This window comes from Gossypium hirsutum, chromosome A08 (assembly GCF_007990345.1).
Source record: "Gossypium hirsutum isolate 1008001.06 chromosome A08, Gossypium_hirsutum_v2.1, whole genome shotgun sequence".
NCBI classification, from domain to species: domain Eukaryota; kingdom Viridiplantae; phylum Streptophyta; class Magnoliopsida; order Malvales; family Malvaceae; genus Gossypium; species Gossypium hirsutum.
Window position 1 is genome coordinate 124,655,657 of NC_053431.1, and position 21,928 is coordinate 124,677,584.

Below are 21,928 nucleotides of genomic sequence, written 5' to 3' on the forward strand. Positions count from 1 at the left end.
CTCCAAAGATAATTACATTAAAAAAATACTTAAATATTTTTTTTAGGGAAAAGAGTAGTTGATGAGAGAATTCATTGTTATAACATTTAAATTATTTTATTTATTTTTATGTGCATTTACCTCTCAAAACTTCTAACCATATACTTATGAACCAAATATATGCCATCATGGACTACACATTTTCAACATCGTTTACTTGGAAAAACCATGTGAACCACACTTAGCAGTCGAAACATGCAAGAGACCCCACAGGTAGCCATGTTCTTACACACAAGGCTTTCATATTTTACACAAAAACATGCTTCCCAACCTCACTTTAGGGGAAGCAATTCATTAAACTTATACGTGGCTAGTCAACTAGCAAAATTTTACATCAACCAATCAAATATATTAAAAATAGATAAATTTTATTTAATTAATTTTTAGTTGATCCATACCAGTTTGAGGGTCAATTGGTTCAACCTCTTTTTCTAGACTAGTACCCTAATTGATTCCCAGCTCAACTAATCCAACCAATTAGTCTAATTTTGAAAACAATGTATTGATGCTATTCATACAATAAGCATACACCTATTTACCATTTAGTATCCGTGTTTTAAATATGTTTCAGGTTATATTTTTATTAACATTTGACTAGAGCAAAGCCTTGTTTAATAACATGTAGCCCATAGAACGGAGGATGGTAACAGCTGGTTCCAAAGTTCATTTGAACAAGGCACGAGACAATCAAAGGTTACAACACAAGCCAACCCCTTAATAATAGGGACTACAATAGCAAAAACAATATACTAATAAAGTCCAATATAAAGTGAATTAACGGAGATTCGCTCTTAAAAAAGTCTTCAATGTAATCTCGATTGGCTCTCCACAAAGCAAGGGTGTAATTGATTGATCCGAGCAATCCAATCTCTAAGGATCATTGCATTAAAAGGAACTTTTCATGAATTCTTAAGTTTTTTTAGAGAATGATTTAGTTGGCGAAAGAGTTCATTGTAAAAGTACGGAAGTAAGATCGTAAAAATTTAAAGATTAATTGAGCTTAAATTATAAATTTAAGTGAGAGTTTATAAATAATTTTTCGTGAATACCTCGTAGACGTATATTGTTGAACCAAATTGTGTAAACATTTGCTTATGTTTAATTATTCTAATTTTTTCATTTATTGTTTCTCAAATTAACAAAAAACAAGATATTATATGAAACAAATATATGAATTAATTATGAGTTAATTATAGGATGAGTATGTGGTATACACAGTGTATTTTTTTATTCCACAAATAGTTTTAAAAAGTTGACATATATTTTTTTAATATATAATTTTTTTATATATTTTAAGACACTTGTTAACCCTTATTTGTGGAACCTAAAAACTTCACTGATAGTGTATCAAATATTTTCCCTTAAATATATCCCAATATTAATCAATACTATAAATTTCATATAAATGTTATTTTAGGGTACACCCTTTTATATTTAACTCCCAAATGCTTCACAAAACATAAACCACCAAATTGATTTCAAGACTAACACAACCACCACTGGAAAAGCCCTACCAAGTGTTTCTCGATCAACTGAATTGCTGCTTGTTCTTAGCATCTTCATTTACAGAATCGGGATTCTCCAATGGGAACTGAGGTTGTGCCATGGTTATGTCACCTTGATTCGGAACCGGCGCATTAGCGTCTTCCTTCCCTTTCGAGTTTAGGGTTAGATAATACAAGATTCCGAAAATCAAGCTTATAACAGCTAAGACGGCTCCGCAGGCGAAGATTCCGGCTCTAACAAGAGAGCAGTATTCCCAGCTGTTCATCACAGTCGGTTCATTGTGTTGAGCTTGGAACGCGGCAGCTTTTAGCAATAGAGTGAGAGCTAAAATAGATGTGACCCTGCATACAATATGTTTATCTGGTTGTATCAAATAAATTATCAATTACTCATAAAAAATATATTAAAAGATAAAAAAAAATCAGTTTAATCTCTCTAAATCGATATCTCAACCGGTCTAATTCTGAAAACCGTGTATCTATACAATTCATTCGATAAGTCTACACTTATTTACCATTTGACACATGTTTTAAGTATGTTTCACATTATATATATGAACTAACCTTTCACGATTAAGCTAATAACGAAAGACGGATGAAAAAATTTGATTAGTACCATATTAATACTTTAAACTCGAATAAAAGATGTTTAAGTTGAGGGAACCAATTACCAATAAATAATATAGAAGATTAAAGCACATTTCTGAGATTGATCTGTTCTTCTTTTGCAGCATAAACAGCCAGTGGAGAAATTAAGGATCATTTTAGCGATCAAAAGCATTAGGGCTGAAGTTAATCCAAGAACATGCGATGGGCTCTTTGGATATGTACATTCTCCAGAATCATCTAAATGAACTTGTGACCTCTAAAAAAAATAAAACAAGAATATTTTTAATAGAGAATACATATAATTAAAAAACCTTAAAGTTCACAAATTTGATGTTTTTATTTTTATTTTTTATTTTTTATGTTTACCTTAACCCTTGTAGCTTCAGCAGCAAAGCCAGTAATGGCTGATATTATCCCTAAAAGGATCACAACCAAACATAAAATACCCTTTTTGTTCATCTCTTACACTTTCTCGGAATAGAAATAACCTGAGATTTTCTGTTTGGAAGATTAGAAAAAGCTGATTGTGACTGTTGTTTGTAGTGGCTTTCTTTTGGGACGTCCTCATGCAATATTTATAGGGGTTTTGGCTAACATTATATATTATGTTAAAAACATATTATATCAAAGTAATTATTGTATTTAATGTTATAATTTTTTTGGCATAATATCAAATTTAATTCTCAACGTTTACATTCTTTATCAATTTAGCTCTTTTTTTAGTTAAATTCGGTCATTAACTTTTCAAAAAGAGGCAAATTGTATTTTTTGTGGAAATGTTAACTAAAATGTTAATTTTTAATGATATTGGCGTGACAATCCACATGATAATTCATATACATTTCATACTAATATGACACTATTTATTTTATATGTCATGTCAAAAAATAATTTAAAAATAAAAAATATAAAAATTCATTAAAAATAAAAAAAAAGACTAAAATTCATTTTAAAATGTTTGTTAATCGTTTTCAATAACTTAAAATTTATTTTAAATAAAGATGAATGTGTTGATATGAATTGTTAATGCTTGATATTTATAACATCAACTGAAATGGAAATTAATTTGAGCTACTTTAGTAATAAATATAGTATCTTGTACTCGAACTCAATGATTGAATAAGGTATGAAGTAGTAATAAATTTTTTTTCATATTATATTCATCTTTTCCAAGGCCATACAACTGTGTATAGTTCACCAGAGGTCAACCCTAAGCTTAGATATCATCTTATTATTATTTTCTCTTTTAGTTTGCTGATTAATTTGATGGAGTTGACTTTTAAAATTAAGCCAAAAAATTTATGGACAACCCAAGAAAATACGTTTTCTTTTTAGTCAAATTAATTCCATTGGTTTCTTAAGCAAAAGATAAAACTAAGATTTCTTATATTTTATGATATACATTTTCCAGTCATGGTATCAATCAATCCAACATTTACATTAAAATTAGTCATTTTACAACTAAATTTCATTTTACGACTAAATTAAAAAGTAAATTAATCTTTTTTATTAAAATTTTTATCTATTTTTATTGTTAAAAATTGGCGTGGTTAACGAAATAATTAGACAAGTAAACATGGCGTGCCACATGTACCTCGTGTCGACGTACATGGATCAATTTTTAATAAAAAAGGACAAATATAAATCTGTGTTTGATATCAAAATATCAAAATATGTGTTGAATATGAATATAACCCGAGACTAGAAACCAAGTTTGACTTGTTAAAATGGTGAATTTAATTCCAATTTCATTGTATGTCGGACCATTTTATTGTTCTTTTATATGTTTTATTAACCGATACATATATGAACCAATGCATATTGATTGTCTTAACCGTGTGTTATAATTACATTAGAAAATAAGTCAAAATTCACTCCTAAAGTTTGCCTCATTCACCATTTGGGCTTTTATTTATTATTTAGAAAGTATTGGTGGTAGAAATTAAATTTCTGAAGAATTAATTTGTTTGGAATTTAATAGAGGAGTGACCAAAACGATTAAAATTTTTAACGGTAGTACATAAATTGATAAAAGAATTAAAATTATCAAAATAAGAATGCGATAATTTTATAGTAACTATCTGCGTAGTTATCCTTTTTTCCTTTTAATGTTCCACACAACGGTCTAGGCCACGGTTGTATATCAATCGGTATATATTGTTTCGACTCTAAATTGATGCTAAATAGGCAAGCTTTTGGTTCGATCAAAATTTTATTGTACGAGGACAATTTTAGTGTTTCGATCTATTTTAACCAATACCAATATGAATCAATGCGTATTGCTTTATACCAATTGATAAAAATTTTAATATATTTTGTCTTAATCATAGAATTACAGTAAAAAATAAAATTTAATCATTAAAAAGAGTTATTGAACTTAATTAATATTTTAATTAAAAAAATGAATAAAAAATAAAAAGGAATCACCTTTCAAATGTTTGTATTTTTTTTATTACTTTGTCTGTAAAAATTACATTTTTGAATACGGCTTTTATAGCCGAACATTACATATTATTTTTTTGTTTTTTTTTTCCCTTGTTTCTGCCATCTACTGCTTAGCCATCGTTTCCTTCTATTTTTCTGTTTCTTATTTCTGCCATTTCCACTATTTTCGCCTTGTCTTCCTTCTTTTTTTTTTTGCAGGTACCATGGTAATCAACGACGACGATGGGAAGCGCACTCTTGCCATTTTGGTGCAATGGCGGCATGGGTGCTTCGGACCTCGGGAAAAGAGCACGTCGATGTGATATGAGGAGCGGCGCCAAAGGTACTAGGATTTCTTTTGTTTTACTAAAAAATGTTTAGGTTATTGGGCCACTCGGCCACTCGGCCATTAGGTTTTTGTTTTTTTAGGCTTGATATTTTGTAAATGAACTGACATACTTTAGACTTATTTATTTATTTTTGGTTTTGTATTTTGTTTGTTTATTTTTAGATCTTGGGTCGGATGAAATTGGACTTTCACATCTATAATTTACATATAATTTTATAAAATTTTATATTTTTCTATAATTTTCCTATATTTCTTATATTTTATATATTCTTAATAACTTTCTATAATTTTTATTTTTTTAATTTTAGCAAAATTTAAATATTTTTCTATATTTTAAAATAAGTTTTATTTATTTTATTTTCCTACCACGTGTCACAACCATAACGTGACGTGTGGTAGAATTAACTGAAAATAAAAATAAATACTGAAGGCTGTTAACTTTAATGGTCAAAGAAATTTTTTTATGCATTTCGACAATTGAAGCACCCAATTGAATCATAATAATAAAATTAATTTCTTTTTTCTTTAAAAGCTCGAGTGCATTTTATACCTTTAAACATTAAATAAATTGTTTGTTATAGTTACGCATCTTAAATACAACTTCAATTATTTTATTTTTCGAAAAATATTTTACTCATTTTCCAGTATTTGGTAGCCTGAAAACCTTTTCCATTTGAAAAACATTTTCCAAATCACGGGTAAAATCCCTTATATTTTGGGAAAATGTTTACCGTTTCAATTTTTGTAAGACATTTTCCCGTGCTTCTCCTTCATCCAGGTAAGGCCCCTTCTCTTGCTGCTGTTCAATTTCCGTTCTCTTGCTGCTGGTATTTCGTTTCCTTTCTCCCTCTCTTTCTCTCTTTCTCATGCAATCTCTCTCTCTCTCTTTCGCAGGCATTTTCCTCTTCCTGCTATTATTTTATACTCAGATTTTCACTAACTTAAGAAAAAATGGTGCTTCAGAACAAAGCTGGATATTAGGGAATTGGGGATTCAATTTGGATGTGTTAGGCTCATACCTTTTGTGAAGAAGGGCTTATCTCTGTAAGATCCTTTTGCATTTCATATATTATTTTTGTTTATCTGATTACGTTTCTATATCATTTATGTGTTTGGAAAAATGCCTGAATGGGTAAGTCCCAATAGATGATCTTTAATTGTTAGGATTGTTACAATCGACGACTCTTCATTTGATATTTAGATGTTATGTTATCTGATTGCTAGGATCGGTTTTTGGCATCACTGCCTTCTTCCAGGCAGGCCAGTGCAGACTTCTCCAAGCCAGTGTTTACTGCTGTGGCATTTTACTTATGCGCTAAAAAACACAAGGTAATGTGCACTTAATTCATCCTATTAAATGTTTTTATTCCTCTATTTGCCTGTTTTTGACATAAATTATCTACTTCACAGCTTAAGATTGACAAGGTTAGGTTGATTGAAGTTTGTGGCATCTCTGAATCTGAGTTTTCTTGTGTAAGTAACATGTTGTTTTATTTTACTTCCCTAAATGTAATCCTTTTATTGTTAACTTATAAATGTTTAATGCACTGAACATTTGCTTGGAACTTTCAATGCAGGTCTCCACCTCCATGAAAGATCTGTGTCATGATGTTTTTGGGATCTCAAGTGAGAAAAAAGATCCCAAGGAAGTGAAAGGAAACCGAGGTAGGTGTTCATTTGGACTTACCCTAGAATTGGTTGTATATAACCATGTGTATGTAAGCATTTGATGGTATTATTTGTAGTACAATTTTAGTACCATATATTGGCTTTCAATACTAGGGAATTTATTTTCTCTAGACTTTGTTTTGATGTGTCTGCAAAACTGCTAGACGTGTTACCTGAAAAAAGAAAATTTGATGATGGTGGTTATTTATCTGATGGACCAGAGGTAACACTGCATTATCTGTAATATTAGTTTACTAAATGTCGGATGAAGTAGGATTCATTGTTTTCTATATATGAATCCTTGTGTTTTGGCTTTTGTAACAATTTCTGCAACATAATCTGTCTATTTAATTGGTTGTACTGAATAAGTGCTTGGAATAATTGAATGAAATTATTGTTTCATGATCTGAATCAATGATGAGGCTTCTATTATATCATTCAAGAGATTAAAATCTTTAATGTCTAAGCTCTGCATGGGTTTTTCATTGGTCTTGCAGCAGCCTTTCTTGGTGATTCTAAGTCTTTGATGCTTAGTAAGGCAGACAATTATAATTTCTAAGAGAATTTGAACCATTTGAGATTTAATCTCAGCACTAAAAGCTACCAGAAGTTTGTGATATTGTTCTTGAAAACAACATTTGTTTATTTTCTTGTGCATCAAAATATTGTAGGGCTAACCTGAACCTCTTGCAGCTTTCAAGTTACAAGCGAGCAAAGAAAATGGAGAAAGCTGGTTATGAAGAGTGGAAATCATCTGTTCTATCATCTAACAAAAAAAGCACAAAAAATTTCTTAAGGTTGAAGATATTGATACTTTTATGTGGTGTAATATTTAGTTATGCACTTGGACAATGTTGTTATTATGTGGTGTACTACTAATTATGCATTTGGATAATATTATTAATTTCTAGTATTAATTGTGGTTTGGAAGCTAATTTATAATTATTCAATCATTGTTTTTTTATTTTTTAACACAATTACAAATAATTTATTTGACTTTGGTTGTTTTCAATTTATAAAGGTTAATATTGAAGCTTAATAATTGAGTATTATTATATATTTAATTTAATTTATTTATTTATAAATAAATCATTGCAATATATGTAAAAATAATTTAAAATATAAAAATTTATTATTATGTATATAAATTTATTAATATATGTAAAAACAACTTTTACGGAAAATATTTTCAGGAAATTTGCCAAACAACAGAAAATATTTTCAGTAAATCATTTTCCAGAAAAATAAATCATTTTCCAAAAATCATTTTCCGAAAAATATTTTACTGGCAAACAAACAGACCCTTAAATAATATCTTATATTACATATCGATAATATACCTCTCTTTCAACAAAACTCCACGTTATTGATAACACCATATATATATATATATAACAAAGCCATGACTCTTGAGTGGGAATTGAGGTCAACCATGGCTATGCAACCAAATTTTTTTTAAATGGTTTGAAATTTAATTATATATTTTTAGATTAGAATAAATTTATTATGTATTAATTTATAATTTTATTATTTTTAAAGTGATTAAATAAAATAGATTATTTTAAAAGAGGGTAAAGTACTATTTATTATCATTTATAATTTCTGTATTGGAGGGGCATGACCCCTGCTTGTCTCCCCTTAGACGCACCTTTGTACGCCACCTTCATTCGGAATCGGTGCATTGTTAGCGTCCTCCCCTCTCGGATTTAGGGTTTGAAAAAGTAAGACACCGGAAATGAAACTTATAGCAGCAAAGCTAGCTCCAACGGCAAAGATTCCGGCTTTGACGACAGGACAATAGTACATGTCGTTTCTCTCAATTGCTTGATCGTTTTGATCTTTGGACACTGCACCCTTCAGCAATAGAACAATCGCTACAATAAATGTGATCCTGTGTCACGTATAAAATAAAAAAACACGGTAAAAATTATTAAAATTAAAAAAAAAATACTCACTTGATAGTCATGTAACTAAAATATGAAGTTGTAATAAACTTGAATCTAATAAAATAATTTTAACAGTGTAACAGTTGAACCTAGAATTTGAAATTTGAAAAATAAAGGGAATAATTTCTTAAAAATAAAAGTACAGGATTAAATTTTAAATTTATAAAAAAATACATGAACTTATAGCATATTTTAACCAAAATGCATTTCATACAAACTTTTTTATGTAGCTGAAAATTTTTAGAAAAAGGAATTATTAAAAATAATTTAAATAAAAATATATTAATAGTTAAAAATATTTAAAAAGTATTAGTATTTCTTTTAATTTAAATGTAGTTCCTAATTTAAAAGTAGCAAGAGAAATAAGTATCCTTATAATTACAACTTTTTTTCACTTTGGATTTGTTTAACCTTTTTATCCAATTAACTTAATGTTTATTTAACTTTTAATACCAAACTATCATCCAAATTTAAAATTGGTATCTAAACTTTAGAACATGCAAATTAAGTTCTTCAAGTATCGATATCATATCAATCAAGTCTTTCTATCTTTCTAACCATCGGTTTAAATATTAAATGTTACTTCAAATTTCACCTGAAATGTTTTTAAAACACGTTGATCAAACTATAAACATGTGTGCACCTAGTGTACGAGCAACTTGGATCTAACGTATAAAAAACAGTGCCAATAAATTTAAGAGGTTGTTTCTTTAATTTTATTTAACACATTAGATCCAAGCAATTCGTACAATAGGTACACATGTATTTAAACTTTGACCCATGTATTTTAAGTATGCTCCATGCCAAATTTAAAACCTTTTCACCAGACTGACAGAATAGCTTGATTCGTACGATAGTGTTTATTTGAGGACTCAATTACAAACATTTTGAAGCTCAAAACAAATTTAGACTTTGGGTGATAGTTGCAATTAACCCATAATATGTGTATGTGCATGTATAAAGGGAAAATGTACTTTTCGGTACAAGAGCTTGACTTCATTGTTCACATTGGTACTTAAGATTTTTCTTTTTCTTTTTTTGCTTCCACCTCTATTTTTGTAAATCCATTAGAATTAAACGGTGTGGATCAATTAAGTTTAGACACGTAGCACGCATGCCATGTCATCAACTGATGTACCCACATCATCCTGCTTTAACTAAATTAATATATGACAAAAGCCAAATTTAAAAGTACAAATTTAAACATTGAAACCTAACTCAAATACCTAAAATTATATTTACTCATGTATAAAATATAAAATGGTATAAATTAGTTGAACATAATTTTTTTTAATATTATATATTTTTTTAATTTTTTTAATTAAACCAATGAAACTAACAAATTAATAACTTAAATAATTCAACCACTTACCTAATTCTAAAAACATTAAGAAAAAGTAATCAAAATTACCAAGAAGTAATATATAAGAGAATAGCTTTATTCCGATTGTAGTTGGGAGATTGATTAGTTCTTTCCCAATGAGCACAACCGGTGGCGGTATCCATTATTATTTTTGCGGTCAACAGCGTTGCGGCTGAAACTAAGCCAAGTACATGCGCAGGGCTCTTGGGATATGAACAGTCTCCGTACCAATCTATCTCAACTTGTGAAGCCTAAAAAAAATTGAAAGTATTTCTTTAGCACCTTCCAACTTTAATATTGAATAAAATATTTTTTCTTATAAAAATCAAAGCAGGTTAACTATTTAATTATATATATTTTAATTAATATAATAATAAATTAAGCCCTTAATATTTATATATTCGATTAATTTAATTTTAATTTTAAAAAATATAAAATTTTAGAAAATTTAAAAATAAATTTTTATTATATCGAAATTATGTAAAATTAACAAAAAAACAATAATGATGTGATTAATTATTTTTATAAGTTCACTTCTAAAATTGATAGAGATTAAATTTTTCTATTTTTTAGAGTAATTAATTTTCTCGATATCAAAAAAAGATAATGATTTAAAGTATAAAAATCCAATGTAGAATATAGAATATATATATAATTAAAAAAAATCTAAATTTTACAAATTTGAAAATTTTTCTTTACCTTAACCCTTGTAATTTCAGCACCAAAGCCAGTAAAGACTGATATTATCCCCAAAAGGACTGCAACCAAGAATAAAATTCGTTTTTGCTCCATCTCTTACTTTCTCTCTTACACTTTCTTGGGAAAAAAAGGTCTGATATTTTCTGTTTGGTTGATGGGAAAAGGAAAATACGTTTACCCGATAAGGAAAACCCTTTGTTTGACTATTGTTTGTGGTGACTTTGGGGTGTCCTTACGCAATATATATAGGATTTTTGGCTAACATTTATGATACCAAAGCAATTATTTTATGTAAATGTACTAAGAAAATAATATTTTAAATGCAATCCTTAATCAAATTCAGTTTTTATATATTAAGATAATTATTGTTCTTACTCCAAAGTTAATTTTATTTGAAATTAACATATTATATATATTTTTAATATCTATTCTATTATTATGAGAATTGTTATCAATGTAAAAGAACATGTGTTTGAGTACGCTGAAACACATTATTCTCTTATTTATAGATTGGAGATGAGCTATAGGTAGTTCTAGATATCGTGTCAAAAAGAGTATATATGATTATAATCTAAGATAACACGGTATTAATTGTCTCTACGATTACTTTTGAGAAAATAAAATGTATAATTAAATATATGTTGGTTTTACATTTTTCTTTTTTTTTATAATATAAAATTTTTTAAATCTTTCTAAAAAATTAAGAAAATAAAAGTATCTAACTATAAAAATGAAAAAAAAAGGAAAAATTGAAAAGAGAACCGAAGAAAACAAAATTATTTCCATTGGGTTCTTCAAGAATCAACATAAGAAACAACATATTTTATAATTTGCATTTTCCAATATTGGTAACAACAAATCAATGGGATTTTATTTTTCAAGTTAATCAATGCAATATTCTAACATTTTCGATACCGTACAAAAATAAATGGATGAAATAGGATAAAAAAATTATAAAAAATATAAATATGTTAAATAATTATAATACGATAAATACATAAACCATAAATTCTTGTCTTTTATTCTTGCCACTTATTTTATCAACTAAAAAAGATAAACAAATAGAGCGAAAATGAACGGAAAGTAATATGGTTGTCGATTTTTCTTTCTAATAATATCTTTAAATTATCGATATTATATCAATTAAGTCTTTTTGTTATTATTACTTTTAATTTAGCCGTTACATGACACGTCAAATCTTATATAACTAAAATTAAAATGAATATTTTAAAAAAATAAGATGTTTTTACATGATTTTTAAAAGTAAAAACTAAAAGTCATGTAAAATTGAAAGAAAAAGAAAAAGAACAAGAACGAACGTAAAGATTATGTAAAAGTTTCGAAAATTTCAAAAGTAAGATTTAAAAAAAAAATCTACTTTTACAATATTCATTTTTTCTTTATTTTTTCATTTTAAATTATATCAAATAAGATTGGACATATTATTTAATGATTAAGTTAATAGTCTTAATAATGAAAGGACATGATTGGTATAACATCAATAATTTGGGGATGTGATTAGAACGTTTTGAAGTTTGGGGACTAATTCAAAATAAGGGTCATAGTTTGAGAATGTTTGGTGCAATTAACTCTAATGAAAATAGTATGTTCCTCGCCTACCTTTCTCTACCTCTCCATTATTCGGGGGTGTAAAGGAGACTCTAGTTCTCGCAAGTTGCTTGAGTTTGACTCAAAAAAATTCGAACTCGATTCGGCAATTATCAAGTCGAGCTCGAGCAGCTCGAGTTATCAATCAATTCGAACTCAAGCTTAGTAATATCTGACTCGAATGGCTTGTGAGCATATAAAATTTTTCATTTTTAATATATATTTTTACCATTTTTACATTATTAACCCTAATTTTAATTGTTATTTTTTTTAGTATTTTAGCATATTTTAGTGATATTTGATGTCTTTAATATTAGGTGTTTTTCAAGTTAATGAAGAACAATAAAACGGATGAACTAAAAAAGTGTTATTTTAGTGTTTTATAATATGGTAAATTTTTGGAAAAATCAATTTAGGAAATAGTGTTTTTAGGCACCGCTAAAGTTTATAAAAATCGATGATGAAGGATGTCTTCTCTTGATCCTCCCCTACCATAAATATCTTATTATAGTCTGAAAAGGTGTCCATGAAGCTCATATATCGGTGGCCTGCGAAAGCGTCTACAAGTCGATCTATAGATGTGAGCGAGAACTGTCTTTTGGGCATGCTTTGTTTAGGTGGGTGAAGTCTACACCCATCCGCCACCAATTTCTAGATTTAGGCACCATGACTATGTTGGAGACCCAATATGGATAGGTGACTTCCCAAATGAAACCTACAGTTAACAGCTTCTTCATTTCTTCGCTAGTGGTTGCGAACTTCTTATCAGAGAGTTTCCTCTTCTTTTCCTTCATTGGTTGAACACTGGAATCCACTCCAAAGGGGTGCTGGATGATTGACGATGGATCCTTGGCATGTCTGTTGTTGTCCAAGAAAAAATGTCTCGACAATCTATTAACAAGAAATTTAAACTTTCTTTCTCTTCGGGGAAAGGATCGAGGCAATTTGAGTGACCTTTTAAGGCTCCTCCTGGTACAAACTGACGAGCTCTGATGCTTCTATCGGTTGTGTTTTGGGGAGTTGAGTCTCTAGTTAGGCTTCGAGACCTTCTAAATCAATTTATGCTCTCCCAATTACATTAACCCCGGCAATAAGATGGGAGTACAATATGCAACAAGCCGGAGAGGGAGGCAAAGGGTTCCGATCTTTTTCGGTGAGCTGCAGGGAGAAAATATGGCACTTTCGAGCTGCCTTCTGATCAACTTTCATATACCCCTCGCCTATGGGAGTAGGAAATTTCACCGTCGTGCAAAAGGTGGCCACCGCCATCTTTGTAATTCTCATGATTGGCCTCCTGGAAATGGCGTTAGAGGCCATCAGGTGGTCAACCACTAAGAAATCTACCATTTATATGGTGGTGTGCTCACCATCTCCCAGTACCACCGGAAGGACAATAGGTCCCTTAATTGTGATAGGTTGGTTGGCAAAGCCAGAAACTGGGCTTGCAAGCTTGAGCTACACATCCTTGAGCCTCATCTGGTAAAAAGCTTCGGCCGTTAGGATATCCACGGAGTTGCTTGTATCAACCAGGATCCTTTTAACTTGGAAAAATGAGTTATTAGCTGAAACCACCAAAGGATTTTCACCTTCCGCATCTAGAATATCCTTTTCGTCTCGCTCTGAAAATCTAAGGTCCCAATGGGAAGGTTTGGGCTTTTTTAATTGTAGTTGAAATCGATAGAACACTTCCCATATGGGCCTTCCACTTCAAGTTTGACAAAACCCATTCTATGTGCTTTCCTCGTACCAGAACATCAATAATTCCTCTGAATGGTTTTTTCCCCTGTCACTGCCCTATGATCCTGATGTCCCACTTCTCTGTCTTGAGTCATGTTCGCCTGATAGGGGTACTAAGCTAAGAATTAGCGCCCCTTCTGATTGCAGTTTCAATGGCATTCTTCAAATGCACACATTGCTTAGTTCGATGTCCTCGAGCATTGTGGTATTTGCAATGATGATTGGAGTTGCAGCGATGCTCACTAAGCGGGAGATACGGGGCTAGGGAGCAGTTAAGCTCATGGTAAGTTCTAAAGTGGTTGTATGAAGATTTAGGTAGTTGATCCTAACTTCCTCTATAATTGCTGATGCATCACACCAACATCGTTAAAAATTTAATTTTTTTTAGTCAACATTTTCGTTTTAAAAAAATAACGATTTAATTTTTTTTGAAATGTTAATGGTCAAATTTAACTAAAAATAAAAGAATAAGGGTGAAGGGCCAAATTAACAGAAAATGTAAATATTGAGACTAAATATATCATTATGCCAAAACAAATATATGAATTAATTATATCCCATAATAAATCAATAGTATAAATTTCAAATAAAAGTTATTTTCAAGTACAACAATGTGATATTTAACCCCAAATGCCTGCTGAATTCCCAAACTGATGAAGCCAGGAAAAAAAAAACCGAAACAAGTGTTTTCCCGATCAACTGAGTTGCTGCTTGCTGTAAGTATATCCATGTACAAAACCAGGATTCTCTTGTGGGAACTGAGGTTGCGCCATGGCTATGCCACCTTGATTTGGTAACGATGCATTCCCTTTCGAGTTCAGAGTTACATAATAGAATATTCCAGCAATCAAACTTATAACAGCTAATATCGCTCCGACGGCAAAGATCCCGGGCTTGACAACACGGCAATAGTACGTGCGGTCTCTAACAATTGCATTTTTATTTCGTTCGTTGAACGCAGCACCGGTCAGTAGTAAACCGATTGCTATAACAAATGTGATCCTGCATCAAAAATGTTTGTGGCTAAAAACTGAGTAAAAATCGAGAAAATCGAAAATTGAAATAGACTGGTTTGGCTTCAATACTATTTTACTAAATTCATATATTATTTTAGGGTTAAATCATTATTTAAGAATAAAATTTAGTAACAATTCTCACATTAAGATTTAAATTTTTATTTTGTCTAAGTTAGTCCTAGAAGGACTGAACTAGGCAATTGTTCTTACATGAGCTTGAATGTTTTTTTGTCCAAGTTAGCTTCTAAACTTGACAATTTTTACCGCATTGAGATTTGAACTTTAGGACTTTCAAAGAAATATATGAGATTAACTTGAAAAAAAAAAGTTTAAAAGTTCAGACCCAAAAAGTGATTTAAATAATTACTTTGAGTTTATGCATAAATTAAAAAAAACGTAATGATTTGAATTCAATTGAAATTTTCTTATTTAATCTATTATTTTTATAATATAAAATATTTTATATTTAAATTAATAAAATAATTTATAAATATGTATTAAAATATTATTTCTAAAAAAATTAAAAATTGATAAATTAAAAAAATTCAAAATATAAACCAAGTTTTTCGTTGATAAATAAACATCTAATTAATTTACCCGAAAGGAGAAACTGGCATGAACTCAAATCATTAGAAAATAATTAAAAAGAATGGTTGCAATTATAGTGAGAAATTTTAAAATAATTTAAAATGAGAATTATGAGAATTAAAATGATTTTAGTCTTTAAATTAAAATAAATGATTTTAAGTCTTAAATTTTGTATTAACCTACTTCAAAATAAAAACAACAACACTCAATCTCCCCTTTTTTTTTCCTTTCACCGTGCAATTAAAGCCTTAATATTATCCCTTATAAAATGTGTGATTCAAAACGACAAACGGATTAAATCATATATATTTCATAATCTCAACTTACTCATACCAATGAAGCTAGAATTTGCTTATTGAATCTTTTGGTTCTTATTTATTTTGATCTAATACAAAATCTAAAACTTAGTATCATTTATTTTGATCTAATAGTTAAAATCATTGCGGTTCTTATTTTAAAAATTTTCACTATAGTCGATTGAATCTTAGTTCGATTGGCATGGATATTATTGTCAATGTAAGAGGACATGAGTTCGAGTGCGCTGAAGCGCATTATCCTCCTATTTATGGGTTAGGGAGAGATTATGAATAGTTCTAGACATTGTGTCAAAAAGAGTATATATAATCAGAACCTATAATGAGATTGTTAAAGGAATAAAATAAAAATAAAAATTCTCACTATAATTACCATTTTATAGACAATTTTTTTAATTTAAAAAGTGTAAGGGAAATTCTAAAAAAATAAGTGTTAAGAGAAATAAAGATATTTATAATTATCTCTTTTTCCACTTTGGATTGAGTCTATCTCATAACAACAAACTTAATCAAGGTTATGTTTTAAGTTTGTGTTTTTATAGGGATAATTCCTTCAAATATCCCCAAACTATTGTCTCTTTTAGAATTGAATTATAAACTTTAAACTATTCTAATTAAGTCTTCAAAGTATCAATATTGTATAAATCACATCATTCCATCAACTTAACTATCAATTTAGGTGTTAAATGACTGCTCATATTTGTCTTTGAGTATTTTAAAAATACATTGATCAAATTACAAATCTGTGTATACCTATCGTGAGAACAATTTGACGCTGAAGTATTAGAAAAATGTCATTAAAATTTAGGAGAGCTTGCCATATCCAAATAGTTCATACAATAATTACACACATTTACAATTTAACTCGCATGTTATAAAATGTTTCACGTCAGATTTGAGCATGCATAACGCTTAAACTAATCACAAGATTGATAAAAAAGAAGAAGATTTAATTGATATGATTCTAATATTTTGAGAACTCAATTAAAATATTTTGAAATTTATGACAAATTTAAAATTGGATGATACTTTCATGTGTATAGTGCCATTAACACACAATACATACATATAGTTGTTTTTAGGTACTTTATCGATGAAATTGAAAATTTTTCTTAATTCGCGTTTTGATGATGATAATTGTCTTTTGAATTATATTTAAAAATTCAAAATAAATAAATAAATAAATATATGTCATCATCTTGACTTTGCTGGTGGATTTTTTTGTGTTTCCTTTGACGTTGTAAATAATAATAGCCCGTATGTATGCATGCTAGAGATGTTCATAGACCAAATTAAGTCGAGTTAAGGCTCAATTTTTAAAAACATTTCAAGTCTAAGTTCGAACCCGACTCAACAAAGAAACTTATTACTATTTAAAATTAATAAAATAATAAATTTTATTTTTATATTAACCTTTACATATTCTTATAATTAAAATTAAATAAAAACATTGTATTTACATTCGGGCCGAACCTAATCGTGACAAAGCCTCTTTATTCAAGCCGGTCCCAAAGTCGAGCGGGCCACCCGACCATGGACATCTCTAGTATATTTATATAAATATAATATAACATGTTAAAAATAATTCAAGAAAGAAAAAGTAAATCTAGAAGTAGTGTAATTGAAATTTACCAAAAAGCAATATAGAAGACAAGAGGTTTTATCTGGTTAGAGCTCCGGGACGGATCGGTTTTCCGGCAACAAAAACAACCGGTGGCGACATTTATTATTATTTTTGCGATCAAAAGCATGAGGGCTGATATTAAGCCAAGTGCATGCGCTGAGTTCTTTGGATATACACATTGACCGGAATCGTCTATCGTTACTTGCGAAGTCTGCCAAAAAAAAAAAACCTCAATATATAGAAAAACATAATTAGAAAACCTTAAAAATTACAAATTTTGATGCCTTTTTTTTAATTTTATTTTATTTTACCTTAACCCTTGTAGATTCAGCTGCAAAGCCAGTAATGGCTGATATTATCCCCAAAAGGATCACAACCAAGAATATAATTATTCCTTTTTTCTCCATTTCTTTACTTTCTTTTACTTTCCCGGGAAAAAATCTGGGGTTTTCTGTTTGGTTGATGAGAAAAAGAAAAGAAGAAAGTCTGTTACCTAGGAATATCTGAATTCTGAAACCAAAAGCTTTGTTGTTTGTGTGGTGGCTTTCATTGGGATGTCCTTATGCAATATTTATAGGATTTTTTGGCTTAACATATATTAGATTAAAGTAATTATTTTATTTAATGTAAAATAATATTTTAAAGGCATTGATCTATACTATTATTAAATTTTTGACTAAATTGATTTCATATGAGTTAATTAAAAATTAATTCAATTAAAAATATTTAATTTTTTTTCAAAATTAAATAAATATTATTATAAATAATTTTTTTATATTTTTATTGAAAATCCATATAAATTAATTTAAACCTATAAAAATATTGATTTAAACTTAAGATACAAAAATTCTGAAATACTCAATTTTATCATTTCAACTAAAGTTTAATTGCTTTTTTTACACACACATATATATATATAATTTTGATATAATTTTTTTCACCGACATCTTAGGTATGCCATAATATATATAATTTATTATTTGATATATTAGCAGTGGAGGTTTTTTAACTACACAAACAAGATGAAAAATTGTCATATGTCTCATTATTTAGTTTTAAATTTTTTAAAATACCAACTACGAATACATAATGAATTTTTTAACCTCGTTTGTGGAGTTCAAAATTTTCACCGCTGGTATATCAAATAAGTTTTCTATATTTTAGTCTCTAATTGAGTTGATGCCATGAGTCTCTTCTCGTTTCATTATATGAGTTAGAATAACCTTTTATTATGTTATATCATTAGGATAAAATAATCCATCAACCTGCTAGTTCTTTTCATGAGGCACAAACAGGAAAATTTATCCTGGAAGCGGAAAAATTATTGAAACTTCACGAAAGCCTCACAAGGCTTTAGGTACAAAGAACGGGCAAGCTCTTATGGATTGTATCCGAAGACAAGGAAAGAGATGTTTTTACGTCAGCAACAGAAGCCCAAGCTCATGGAATTCTGGATCTTGTAGCGGTTAAATAAATTAAATAACAAATAACAATAACAACGATCTAACATCAATCCACAATTTAATTAAGAATCAAACTCAATTGAAAAATGACTAAAAATACAAATTTTTTGTATAAAATAACAAATTTTTTTTATTTTATATAGTATTTATAAAAATCAATTTATAAATAAAATCAGAAAAATATCCAAACTTACATCAATTTATAAATATATTTGAACCAAAATTTTATTCATATTTTAGGTAAAATATTTTACACTTTACATCGTATTAGTACCATAATCTAGTTTATTATTAAATTATATTTAAAAATGAGGTATTAACCTAAGTTTCTGGCCGGCGAAAACGAGTCAAATCTTAAAACTAAAACAATAAATTAGTTTGTAAGTAACTAAGTAGTTTCAAATTATGTTATCTCATATTTTTATAATTATATTTAATGTATATTCAATTATGAATATAAATATAAAAGATAAATAATACAAATTCTTTTTTAAATGATTATATTAGTATGAATTTATACTCATTAAATATTTATATTAAATATTATTATGGGTAAAGTATTTTGTCTCTTGACTTTACTGAAAGTTCAAATGTTTGAAGAGGTGGCAAATTTATAAGGTGAGAGCTTTAAGGCAACGCAAAGGTGGTTGGCAAGTGTCCCAATCTCTTACAAAATAAATCAATTTTGACCTGTTAAATTAGTACGTGATAAAATTGTATATTGGCCTCAAAAAAATGATATAAACTATCAGAATAATGAAATTACATTTTAACTCTTATAAAAAATATAAACTGAAATTCGCCCTCCTCAAAAAATTTCAAACTTTTGCTTTTGGAGAGCTCTTTTGTCGGAACTATACACGTTATACATGATTGGAATTGAAGACATATCTCATGATTGGAATTGAAGACATATCTCATAATATATAGAACATTTATGGGTGAGAAATGATATGTGACGAGAATTTGAGTCTAATCATATTTATCTTATACGATTTACCTTCTTTGGATATCTTTCGCTCCATGAACTTAATTTATTCAAATATTCAAGTTTTCAACTAAGTGGAGAAAAAAGTTCAACTGGAGACCAAAACTAAGGTCAAAATTTACGAAGAACCCAACGCAACAAATTAATTCCATTGGTTTCTTCAGCGAACGAAACAACAAGCTTTCTGATATTTTATATTAAGCATTTTCCAACAATATAAGGACCAATCAATGAAGCTTCTTGCAGCTGTTATATTTCAATACAATATAAAATAATTAATTAAAATATTATAAGATACTATATATTTTATACACACAAACACGATACAAATAAATAAATAATTTAACTTATTATATGCATAATCATAATTTTAGTTTTTAATTTTCACATTTTTTATCAATTCGATATTTATTATTTTTTTAGATAAATTTGACCATTAACATTTTAAAAAGACTCAAAATTTTCTTTTTTTTTAAAACAAAAATATTACTAAAATATTATTTTTTAAAAATAATTTTTGGCATGACAATTCATGTATTTAGAATTTAGCCATATTGTTAACAAGATTTCTAACTTTGTTGCTTTGATTTTCTTTAATTTAACTCGAATAATTTTATTTGATTCAACTCAATTCGAATTTCATTTCATTCTACTCAATTCGAAAAAAAAATCAAATCGAATTAGAATGATAAAATAGAACCCGTTAACTCTACTAACTCAAATTTTTTTCACTCGATTCTATTAAACATTCACCCTTATAATAAAATATAAAAATACCATAAAAATACACAAGCTAAAGAGAATAGAATTTCGTCTTGACAGTTGGTTGATAATGTTACAAAGGTATTAAGCATGAAAGGATAAACTGATAGAACCAAAAAGGAATGACAAGCAATGAAGCTGCCCTACTCTCTTTGAAATGAATAATTGACTTTGTAATTCACAACCTCCAAATTAAACTCATTCTATCATTTTTTTATATATTATAATACAAAGTATATTTTCATTCCATGTTGAATGAGGTTCCAATATTGAATGCTCAAGGTCAACTTCATTTTTTAAAATATATTTCATATTTTTATTTAAAATTTTGAAGTAAAATATAATCAAGGTCAATAAATTATTAGTAAGTTTATGTTTTGGTAATTTAACTTCAAAAAGTTACAAAATAGTGATTGAAATATTCAAAAGTTTCCATTTATGTTGCTAAACTATTCGAAAGTTTTTTATTTAAGCTACTGGGTTGTTGAAATTTTTTCATAGTCTGACTACCGAGCTTCAAGCGACAATTCGACAATTGGTACGTGGATCAATGCTCATCGATGAGTAGAAGAGCATACCTTAGATCAAGTCTATCTGACGAGTGATGTTGGATACGGGAGAAGAAAGCTAATTGGACTTTAGTTCGTAAAATTTAAAATTGTTTTATGAAAAAAACACTAAACTATAGAAGAGAAAAGAAATGAGAGCTTTCGATTGGTATAGGTGCTGCAAATAGAGAATGTCATACAACAACGATTTTAACAATCTAGTAACTTAAATGAAACTTTTAAATAGTTTAATGACCATTTAATAACTTTTTTTTCAAATTGAGTGAATGAAACATAAATTTACTAAAAAATTAGTAACCTTATGTATAGTTTACCGTTCAAGAATTGAATATTTTTAGGAGTCTTTGGTATATTGAAATATACACTAGACGTATATCTCAATGTGTGGAATATGAATATATTAAGTATATACTCGTACTTATTTTTTAAAGTAAATTTATATTGTTGATTGAATTTGATCTCATTTGACACGATAACACTAATTTAATGTATTTCAATCAATTTCAATCAATATCAGTTTGTATAAATGTATAAACGTGTATTAATATGTTGGGTCAATTTTTTTATATTTTAAATCAATTTTTAACTTTTTTTTCTTAACCATATTTTATAATACATTAAAAAATATAATACAATAATTAAAATAAATTATTGAAC

At 28.4% G+C, this 21,928-nt stretch overlaps 3 protein-coding genes across 3 annotated transcripts; 1 reads left to right on the forward strand and 2 right to left on the reverse strand.

Annotated features, from left to right (window-relative positions):
• Positions 1-1,567: 1,567 nt before the first annotated feature.
• LOC107928310 (uncharacterized) lies at positions 1,568-2,612 on the reverse strand. The gene is made up of 3 exons (XM_016859503.1): positions 2,520-2,612; positions 2,216-2,409; positions 1,568-1,886 (listed from the first exon to the last, which is right to left on the reverse strand). Exons 1-3 carry the CDS (start codon positions 2,610-2,612, stop codon positions 1,568-1,570), a joined length of 606 nt encoding a protein of 201 aa, XP_016714992.1.
• A 2,208-nt stretch (positions 2,613-4,820) lies between these two features.
• Positions 4,821-6,975, forward strand: LOC107928309 (origin of replication complex subunit 6). Its single transcript, XM_016859502.2, has 7 exons — positions 4,821-4,920; positions 5,705-5,820; positions 5,938-5,970; positions 6,151-6,255; positions 6,337-6,399; positions 6,504-6,591; positions 6,750-6,975. Exons 1-7 carry the CDS (start codon positions 4,821-4,823, stop codon positions 6,836-6,838), a joined length of 594 nt encoding a protein of 197 aa, XP_016714991.2. The 3' UTR covers positions 6,839-6,975.
• A 7,575-nt stretch (positions 6,976-14,550) lies between these two features.
• LOC107928307 (uncharacterized) lies at positions 14,551-18,013 on the reverse strand. The gene is made up of 3 exons (XM_016859500.2): positions 17,801-18,013; positions 17,498-17,700; positions 14,551-14,949 (listed from the first exon to the last, which is right to left on the reverse strand). Exons 1-3 carry the CDS (start codon positions 17,894-17,896, stop codon positions 14,643-14,645), a joined length of 606 nt encoding a protein of 201 aa, XP_016714989.1. The 5' UTR covers positions 17,897-18,013; the 3' UTR covers positions 14,551-14,642.
• Between the last annotated feature and the right edge of the window lie 3,915 nt (positions 18,014-21,928).